General features: G+C 39.6%; 1 protein-coding gene across 1 annotated transcript in view; it reads left to right on the top strand.

Annotated features, from left to right (window-relative positions):
- DNA2 (DNA replication helicase/nuclease 2) overlaps nt 1-10742 on the top strand; it is a 57793-nt gene that overhangs the window by 7464 nt on the left and 39587 nt on the right. Inside the window, exons 4-5 of the mRNA XM_034663585.1 lie at nt 3072-3282; nt 9446-9665. Of these exons, the coding sequence (XP_034519476.1) occupies nt 3072-3282; nt 9446-9665 (431 nt within the window). The remainder of the gene's footprint in view (nt 1-3071; nt 3283-9445; nt 9666-10742) is intronic.

Below are 10742 nucleotides of genomic sequence, written 5' to 3'. Positions count from 1 at the left end.
AGCCTGATGTGGGGCTCGATCCCAGAATGCTGGGATCACGCCCTGAGCCAAAGGCAGACGCTTAACGACTGCGCCACCCCGGTGCCCCTCCCTCTCGTAGATCTTCTACCTTATTACAGACCTTAGACCGGATTTTTTTTATTTATTTATTTATTTATTTATTTATTTATTTATTTATTTAAAAGATTTTGTTTATTTATTTGACAGAAAGAGAGGCAGCGAGCGGGAACACAAGCAAGGGGAGTGGGAGACGGAGAAGCAGGCTTTCTGCTGAGCAGGGAGCCTGATGTGCAGCTCGATCCCAGAATGCTGGGATCATGACCTGAGCTGAAGGCAGATGCTTAATTTGACCTGAGCCACCCAGGGGCCCAGATTTTTTTTTTAAATATAGGCTCCACACCCAGGGTGGAGCCCAACGTGGGGCTTTAACTCACAGCCCTGAGATCAAGGCCTCAGCTGAGATCAAGAGTTGGATGCTTAACCCACTGAGCCACCCAGGTGCCCCCAGATTTTTATCTTCTATGCTTTACCCTCTCGTTAATACCTATAAAAGTCTAGGCTTAAAGATCCTACCTTAAGTATCTTAATAATCTCAGGAAAGACCAGGCTGTTACATGTCGTTTTGCTGTGACTTAGCTAAAATTAAAAAGGAAGAACTTAAATGCAGAAGACATTAAATAACTAGTATGGACTGGTTTGGAAATTTTAAAGAGTCTGCAAACACTGGGAAGAACATACCTAAGGACATCATGACAATGAAGAATAGCTCTAAGATGGTTGGAGAGAGTTATTTAGGAAAAGATTACCCAATTGTGTAGGTATTTTTAAAAATAATAAATTGCTATTCCTAAAAAGGTTATAAATTTGTGTATATCATATTGTAAGAGTACAAGAGGGTATATGGTACAAAATAAGTCCTTTCTTCTTGCATCCTCCTCGTCACCTAGTTCCTTTTCCCAAAGGCAACTACTGTTGTTTTTTTTTTTTAAGCTTTTATTTATTTATTTGACAGAGAGAGCACAAGCAGGGGAAGCGGCAGGCAGAGGGAGAAGCAGGCTCCCTGCTGAGAGGGAGCCTGATGAGGGGCTCAATCCCAGGACCCTGGGATCATGACCAGAGCTGAAGGCAGATGCTTAACTGACTGAACCACCCAGGTGCTCCAAAGGCAACCACTGTTACCAGTTTCTTGTATGTCCTTTCACAGAGATTTCAAATGTTTATGTGTGACACTGTGTGTGTGTATGTATACATATATATTTTTGTTAGGTAAATTGTAGAATACTGTGCACATTATTGTGCACTTAAAGGTTACGCTTGGTGATCTTTCCATATTAGTGCTTACAAAGCTGTCTCTCTCTCTCTCTCTCNTCTTTTTTTTTTTTTTTTTTGAGAGAGAGCGTGGGTAGAGTGTTAGGGGCAGAGGGAGAGAGAAAAACTTACGCAGGCTCCACACCCAGCTTAGGGCTGAGCCCGCTGTGAGGCCTCATCTTATGACCCCAGGATCACCACCTGAGCTGAAATCGAGGGTCCGATGCTCAACCAGCTGAACCACCCAGGCGCCCCTGAGCTGTCTCATTTTTAATTAAAAATGGCATAATATTTCATTGTATGGATGTACTCTAATTTATTTAAGTATCCCCCTGGCATTTCAATCTTAACTTTTACTAGCGATCGTGTAAGAAATACCTTTAGGGGCCCCTGGCTGGCGCAGTTGGTTAAGCATCCAACTCTTGATTTCGGCTCAGGTCATGATCTCGGGATTGTGGGATTGAGCCCTGCCTTGGGCTCCGTGCTCAGCATGGAGTTTGCTTGAGATTTCATCTCCCTTTCCCTCTGCCCCTGTCCCTGCTCACTCTCTCTCTCTGTCTCTCCAATAAATAAATATATATATATAAAAAAAAAAGGAAATGCCTTTATCTTTTATTTCATACCTGTGAGACATATATCTGGGTTAAATACTTAGAAGTAGAATTGTTGGGCCAATTGTTGCACTTAAAACATTTAAAACATATTTTTATTTGGAAATAATTTCAAATTTAGAGAAAAGTTGCAAGATTAGCTCAGACAGCATCCATATACTCTTTTTTTTTTTTTTTAAAGATTTTATTTATTTATGAGAGAGAGAGCACGCATGCTCACAAGTTGGGGAAGGAACAGAGGGAGAGGGAGAAGCAGACTCCTGGCTGAGCAGGGAGCCCGATGTGGGGCTCGATCCCAGGACCCTGAGATCATGACCTGAGCCGAAGGCAGATGCTTAACTGACTGAGCCACCCAGGCGCCCCGCATCCATATACTCTTTACTGGGATTCACCTGTTAGATGTGTGTAGATTCTTCTTCCAAGATTACGTAGTATACATCATGGTATATACGATGGACTGTGTACCATGAAGACACTAGCCATAGAACAGGCTGAGCAGGGTCCTGGACATCCTGGTGTGCCCTGTGGGGTCAGGGGCCCCCACTGCAGTGGGCAGAGCTGGTGGCTAGTCTTGCTCACCTTGCCTTCAGGCCTTTTCTCCCCACACAGCCTGGTGGCTGGGGCCTGCCATGTGGTGACATTCGATGGCTGTGTCAGGGGCCTAAGTGCTTGGTGTGGCATCCTGCTGATAGCCAAGGACTTTGCAAGATTTCAAGCAGCCTTTTGCAAGGATAACCTTTGCCTTTGGTAGTCTGAATGTGTGATCATTTGGGGCTTTTTGGTATTTGCAGTTGCTCCCCAGAGGCATTTCAGCTTCTCTCTTAGCTTGAGGTTGCTCCTGTGCTCAGGAGAAGCAATCTTGGCAGAGCCAGGGTTGCTAATTTTGTCTTCTCTGCTGAACCAGTTCTTTTGGAGGACTGGTAGGTCTCTGCTGTCTTCTGTTTTAAGGCTGAAAAATATTACATTGTATGTATACACCTCATTTTTAAAAAGATTTTCTTTACTTATTTTTTAAGTAAACTCTATCCCCAGTGTGGGGCTTGAACTCACAACCCCAAGACCAAGAGTCACACGCGCTACGCTGTACCAACTGAGGCAGCCAGGTGCCCTATGTATACATCACATTATACATCCGTTAATTGGTTGATGGGTAACTTGTTTATTTGGATGTTTTTGTTCTTATTTACTTTTTTCATATTTATGCTTTCTTGTATAATCTCTTATTTTGCAGGTATCGCTTAAATCTGAATCAAGAGGAGATAAAACAAGAAGTAGAGGAGTATCTTCCTTCATTTTCTAAGTGGGCCGGAGATTTCATGCATAAATACACTTCAGCTGACTTCCCCCAGATGCAGCTCGCTCTGTAAGAAACGCATTTTGTTTATGTGGTGTTCATATGTTCAGATCAGGATTTTATTCTGTACGTTGAATTAAAGCTTTTTAATGGTCGAGTTAGTACAACTAGCTTTTTTGTTTGCTCATTTTATAAATTACAGTCCCGAGTATCTTTCCAGAACAAAAAATAATCTAATGAATAGAAATTCTACTTTCATTATAATAAAATCTTCTGATTTTTGTGTGTCAGTTATGTTTTTTAAGTTATGTTTTTTAAGATTTTTTTTTGACGTAATCTCTACACCCAATGTGGGGCTCGAACTCATAACCCAAAGATCCAGAATCAGGTTCTCCACTGACTGAGCCAGCCAGGTGCCCCTGTCAGTATGTTTTTTAAATAACCAATGGGGTCCTAATTTCTTATATATTTCTGTTACTATCCTGTGTGGACTGTGTCACATATTGATTGTCCTGAGGATTTGTGCTGTGTGTTTAAGTACTGTGTTTAACCATTTAACTCTGTTTGGCATTTTGTATTTTATTATTTTCCCCCTTAAAGAAGCATTCATATAAGTTTAATAATACATTTTTCTCTTTCGTTGTTTACTCATTCAGCAAATATTTATTGAGTGCCTGGTACGTGCTGGGATTATCATGGGGGGGAAGCAGCTGGCTTCATGGTGCTTCTATACTACTGAACAAGTAAACAACAGACTGTGGGTGGTAAACACAGGGTAGAACAAGGCAAGAAGGAACGTGGAGTTCGTGGTAGTGGTGGTGGGACGTAGTATGTCGTGAAAGGCCTCTGCAATAAGGTGACGTGGACATGGAGCCTGAAGGAAATGGAGGAGGTAGCTGTGCAGGTCTCTCCGGGAAGAGCATTCCAGGCAGAAGGACTTCGGGGGATGCACCCCTGCCACAGTGGCGGCAGCAGAGCGAGGAAGGAAGGAGCAGAAGGAGCTTTCCTGGGGCCTCATAAGCCATGTCAGGACTCTGGCTGCTGTGATTAGATAAGAGGCCACTGGAGAGCTTGCTTGCACAGAGGGTTTTGGTGTAATTTCTTTTTTTTTTTTTCCCCTTAAGCGAGCAGCATTTTCTTTTTCTTTGAATAGGCACAGCTTCCATTTATATACATTTTCTTAACCTTTTCTCAATATTCTTACTATTTTATCTCAAGACACTTTGTGATCTGAGCAACTTGTTTAAGATTTGTACATCAGAAACTTGGGAACCGTTAGTTCTTTGGACCAATTTGTTGTCTGTAGTTCAGAGGACACACTGAGCCTGGATGTGAAGCTCAGTTTTGCCACAGGTTAGCTGTGTAACTTAACCTCTCTGTGCTGTATTGATCAGATTTACTTTATTTATTTATAAATGTTTATTTATTTAAGTAACCTCTGCACCCAACGTGGGGCTTGAACTCATGACCCCGAGATCAAGAGTTGCTCTTCTTCCTGAGCCAGCCAGGCACCCCAATCAGATTTACTTTTAAAAGGATCATTCTGGGGGCGCCTGGGTAGCGCAGTCGTTAAAGCGACTGCCTTCGGCTCAGGGCGTGATCCCGGGGTTCCGGGATCGAGTCCCACCTCGGGCTCCTCGGCTGGGAGCCTGCTTCTTCCTCTCCCTCTCCCCTGCTGTGTTCCCTCTCTCGCTGGCTGTCTCTCTGTCACATAAATGAATAAAATCTTAAAAAAAAAAAAAAAAAAAAAAAAAAGGATCATTCTGGCTGCTCTTTGAGACTGTGTTGTAGGATAAGGCCACAGGTAGAAAGACCAAGTTGGAGGCTTTTACAAGAATCCAGATAAGGGATGTTGGTGGCTGAGACCACAGTGAGAGTGTGGAAGTGATGAGAATCAGTTGGACTTAGTCAGACTTTAGTGGTAGAACTGATAGTTTTGGATTGGTTGTGGAGTGTGAGGGAAAGAACAGTCAGCAGTGAGTCCAGGGGAGAAAATGTGATGAGAAGGTTGTCAAGAGAGACTGGTAGAGGAGACAGGGAGTTAGACAACTGTAGTGAAGGGTTGTTCTATGAGGGTCACATAGAAATGGAATGGTAGCCAGAGGCTTATGTGGGGCTAAGAGAGCTTTGTTGTTTTGAAGATGGGAGATATAATGTGTTCATATGCCAATGGGGAGAATTCCGTAGAGAGGGCAGAATTCATCATGAGAGATGGGAAAGGTCAGCTATGTCTTGAGTATGGGAGAAGGAGTGAGAGTACATGAGTGGACGGGTTGACCTATGGGACACTTACTTCTTGGCATTAAAATCTCATCTGACTACTTCATCAAAGTTATTTGGAAATTTTGCAACCTTACATATTGCTAGAATTCTCTGAGAATTTTGTAATCATTTTAGAAGGTTGCTAGCAATGTTTAAATGTCCTGTATCCGGATTTTAATTATTTTTATTTATTTTATTATTATTTACAATTCAGTGACTTTCAGTATATTTGTAGAGTTGTGTAACCATCACCACAGTTTGCCAGGATTTTGATATATATTTTAATAATGGTAGTTTAAAAAAATGAGGCTTATCTTGCAGTTAGAATTGGGTTTATTTTTCATATTCTTTTTTCTGTAGTTGTCTTAAATTAACCAGTAACTCCCTCCCTTAAAAAAAAAAGCTGTAATAGATGGGTTAAATTTATAAATGCTTCATTCTTTGTTATTTCTTTGGAGCAGATTGCCTGTGTCTAGAATAGGGGGTGGGTCTCAGTGCATTAGTCTTCACTGTGATAAACAAATTAAGTGTGTTTATTAAGTACTCATTCTTTTCCTGATTTCTTTCATTGTTTTGTAGTATTTCTGTCATTCTGGTCTCTGTTGATTATTGTTGTTATTTTTGTTATTATTGTATTACAGAAAGTAATAATTACAAACTCAATTATTGTTTTCTGTTGTTCCTAATTATTTCTTTATCCTTATTTACCCTCCCTCACTACATACTTTTCTTTTCCTTCCTTATTATTTATTTTGGAGTCATTTAAATTTGCTTGAGAATGAAACTTGTGGTGGAGATCCCTTTTCGTTGTTGTTTCAGATATTAGCTTTTCTTTTACTGTTTAATTGTTTTACTATTTTGTCTGCATGTTTTTTCTTTTGGTTAAAAGTTATTCATTGTTTTTGCAGTGATAAGCTGCCATTTTCTCATAGACTCATGGTCTTACCTGTGCAGCAAACAGGTATCCCATGCAGTGTCTATGCTCAGGATTATGCTAGGTCCTGGTGTGACAGGGAGACTAAAGCCCTCCAAGAACTCTCTACTGTTAGTTGAAAACACAGACCTGGAGGGCATTGCTTATTACATGTAGGGTAACCGAAGAAGCATGGAAGAGTGTGCTGGGTAAGGACAGAGGGAGAGAGGAGTAGAATCCGTCGAAGGAGCCTGAGGAGGCTTATGATATACCAGCAAGGAATTAGGTAGCCTGGAACAAGTATATCAGGAACCCAGGGGAAGTGTGGGATTCAGAGTTGCCTGTGACCTGAAAGGGACTTTTGAGATCAACTCCTAGATTTCAAATAAGGGAACTGAGACCCAGTGAGTGGTGTGATTGTCCAGGTTTCATATGAAAAACCAGTGGTGGAGCTCAGTCTACAGTAACAATTCTTGATTCCCAGCCCAGTATTCTCCTCTTTGTATCTTGGTATAAGATTTTTTTTTGTTTCAGTTATTTTCGATGGAACCTTATATGTCTGTCTGTGAAGGAAGCTCTCCTCTGTATTTTAGCTTGTGTCATTTTCACAGCAGTTTATAGCCATCTTTAAAAAAAAAAATCTTTAGACTTTAGCACAGAGAATGAGACCTTTAAAGGTCATTTAAAGAAAAAGTTTTATGAGAGACTATGGACTATGAGAAACAAACTGAAGACTTGAGAGGGGAGGGGGGTGGGGGAATGGGATAGACTGGTGATGGGTAGTAAGGAGGGCACGTATTGCATGGTGCACTGGGTGTTATACACAACTAATGAAGCATCGAACTTTACATCGGAATCCGGGGATGTACTGTATGGTGATTAATATAATATAATAAAAAAAACATTAAAAAAAATAAAGAAAAAGTTTTCTCACCCATAAGTAAGTGTAAATTTTCTTCATCTTCACAATACCATAGTCTCCATCAGGGTGGTTCTTGAAGGAGTTTTACAGCATTATGCGATTAAAATCATAGTAATTAAATTGAAATACTGTCATTTTGTTCCACAGATGTAGGTCTAAAATCACATTACTTCATTTTCTAGGGGAATGAATTTTAGTAGTAATGTTAAAAGCTTCATTACCTATCTTCTATTAAGTATACACGTGACATTTTATGAATAATAAAGTTTGCTTTATTTCATAGGAGCATATTTAAATATATCACGTGATTAGATAACATTTGGAGAAATAAAACAGAATAATATTTAAGAAATTTCGGATAAGTTTTAGCTTACCTGAAGTCTTCTGTTGTCTTCTTCAGAGATTGCAGAAGTATGCATGTATTCCTGGAGATTATATTTGAAACACCCTGAAACGGTTAAAAAAAATTACTAAAGATGTCATTTTTTTCTCTTAGAAAATATTCTCATTTGTTAAGAAATAGCTGCTGATCTAAATAACATGAAATTAGCAAACCAAAGTCAACTAAATCATGTATTTTTTTTTTCTATTTGACAGAGAGACAGCCCTCAAGAGAGGGAACACAAGCAGGGGGAGTGGGAGAGGAAGAAGCAAGCTCCCAGCAGTGCAGGGAGCCAGATGCGGGGCTCAATCCCAGGACCCTGGGATCACGCTCTGAGCCGAAGGCAGACGCTTAACGACTGAGCCACCCAGGCGCCCCTAAATCATGTATTCTGACAGTCAGAATTTTTAAACTTTTTAAATCTCTCTTTTTATTTTATTTAATTAATTAATTTTTAAAGATTTTATTTATTTATTTGACAGAGAGAGAGCACAAGTAGGCAGAGCAGCAGGCAGAGGAAGAAGGAGAGGGAGAAGTAGGCTCCCCTCTGAGCAGAGAGCCCGATGCAGGCCTCGATCCCAGGACCCTGGGATCATGACCTGAGCCGAAGGCAGACGCTTAACCGACTGAGCCAGCCAGGCACCCCAAATCTCGATTTTTATGATACAAAATACATTTTATTACTAGAAAATTTATCCTTTTCATGTAAGATTTCCATTAGATTTAGTATCTTATCTGACTTTGAGTCTAGAATAGGATTAATAAAAGTTAGCACTATCTGACTTTTCTTGTGCAGAATAATTTACTGCTCTGAAAATGAGTAAATCTTAGATAGGAGATGTATAGAAGGCTTTAAAAGTTTTTTTCACCTCCTAATTCCTTTGATGTTTATATATTTCTTTTTTTCTCCTTCCTGTGCTTTTGGTTATTTAATGATTAAGATAGTAAACTCAGAACCTCTTGTAATAGAAGAAACAGTGCCAAGTACTTAGTTTTAAATATTGATAGTGGCAGAAATGGATTCGTTCAACGATTAAGTAAAGAAAACAATGAGGAAATGTAGGAGCACGTGAGGTCCTTTGAAGATTGTCATGGGGAGTGTAGGAGTGAAGTGTTTGATAGTGAAGCCCCACACTGCATGGCTGATGGGGGAAGAGAGCTCATTCTTAACACAGTTTAATATGGTTTTAATGAAGGAACACATCCCTTGGCTTTACCTTGGGTGCAACCACATGCAAGCCATTTTATATTAGTCAGTGTAATAACTGTATATCAGAATATTCAGATTGGTATCGTGGCTTCAGTAGGCCCAAATAATGAGACTTTTGTAGTAATCTAGGCCTGCGGAAATAAAGGCCTGAGTTAGGAAGATTGTAGTGGGAATAAACTGAAAAGGATAGATGATCAGTATTAAGATTTAAATTACGTGAGTTAGAGGCTACAGGACAGCGGTTCTCAATCTTGAGCATGCATCAGAATCACTTGCAGAGTCTGTAAGACAAATTGCTGGGCTCCACCTGCAGAGTTTCTGATTGAGTAGGTCTGGAGTGGAGCCTGAGGATTTGCTTTTATTATAAGTTCCCGGGTGATGCTGATGTTGCTCGTCTAGGCACCACACTTTGAGAATCACTGCTGTAAAGATATGTGGTCGGTTTCCCATCCCCACATTCTCTGTGTATAGTAGAGTCATTGCCAGCCTAATGAGAAATGTGCGAAGTGTTCTAATGAAGTATTTTTGTGTTTCGTTTTTTAGGCCAAGTGATGGTAATAACAATAATTCAACATGTAATATTGAAGTCATAAATTCATTGGATATTGAAGAAAGCATTTGGTCCCCTAGGTTTGGATTGAAAGGCAAAATAGATGTCACAGTTGGTGTGAAAATACATCGAGGATGTAAAACGAAATATAAGATAATGCCATTGGAACTTAAAACTGGCAAAGAATTAAATTCTATTGAACACCGTAGTCAGGTAGGTATAAGTCTTAATAAGAAAATTGTCTGAATATTTAATATACTGAAAAATGTAGGTCTGCTTTATATATTTTGGTTCAATTTGGGTAATTTTTATTTAAGTTTCATATAGCACTTTCCAATTTGGGATGTATCCAGAGTACTCAAATTGTTTATAAATGTACACATGGCTACAGCAGAAAGTTTTCTCTAGCAAAGAAACACAACAGCTGAATTTATAAGCCAGTGTTGCCAAATTTATGTTGCCAAACTAGTCTAAACAGATACTCCTAAAAAAAGAATTCCTTGGTGATAAAAGTTGCAAAAACCAAGTATATTTAGAGATTTAATGATGTATGGTAACCTATTAAAGTTTCTGAGAAATCAGAGTAATGTAGATATGTTTAAACTCATTGTTTCCTAAACTTAATCTGCCATGGAGCTATTGTTTTCATGAAACATCTGACATGGGATACTCTTAGAAAACAGTCTAGGGGCGCCTGGGTGGCACAGCGGTTAGGCGTCTGCCTTCGGCTCAGGGCGTGATCCCGGCGTTATGGGGTCGAGCCCCACATCAGGGTCCTCTGCTGGGAGCCTGCTTCTTCCTCTCCCACTCCCTCTGCTTGTGTTCCCTCTCTCGCTGGCTGTCTCTATCTCTGTTGAATAAATAAATAAAATCTTAAAAAAAAAAGAAAAAAGAAAACAGTCTAAATCCATTCTTTTACTTTTGACTTTTAATCTGATTTTAATGATATTATCTAAAATGAAATATAGAACCATATCTTACCATTATGTTAAATTCAAGTTTTTATTAATCTTCTCTCTGGTAAGCATAACAGTTTTTTGTGGTCCTTCAAAATTATCTGAAATTTATATTACTTTTAGTATAGACTATTAAGTATAGACTATTTAAGTATAGACTTAATTAAACATAAAGTTCTATTTTGTTTTCTAATTATTTTCATTCCCTCTGCCCATCCCCACATTGGCAGTCTGTGGTATGTTCTAGACACTTTTTTTTTTTTTTAAAGATTTTATTTATTTATTCGACAGAGATAGAGACAGCCAGCGAGAGAGGGAACACAAGCAGGGGGAG

Source organism: Ailuropoda melanoleuca, chromosome 6, assembly GCF_002007445.2.
Source record: "Ailuropoda melanoleuca isolate Jingjing chromosome 6, ASM200744v2, whole genome shotgun sequence".
In the NCBI taxonomy this organism is placed as follows: Eukaryota; Metazoa; Chordata; class Mammalia; order Carnivora; family Ursidae; genus Ailuropoda; species Ailuropoda melanoleuca.
Note: the sequence above shows the minus strand (reverse complement) of the source record. Positions and strands in the feature narration are given on the sequence as shown.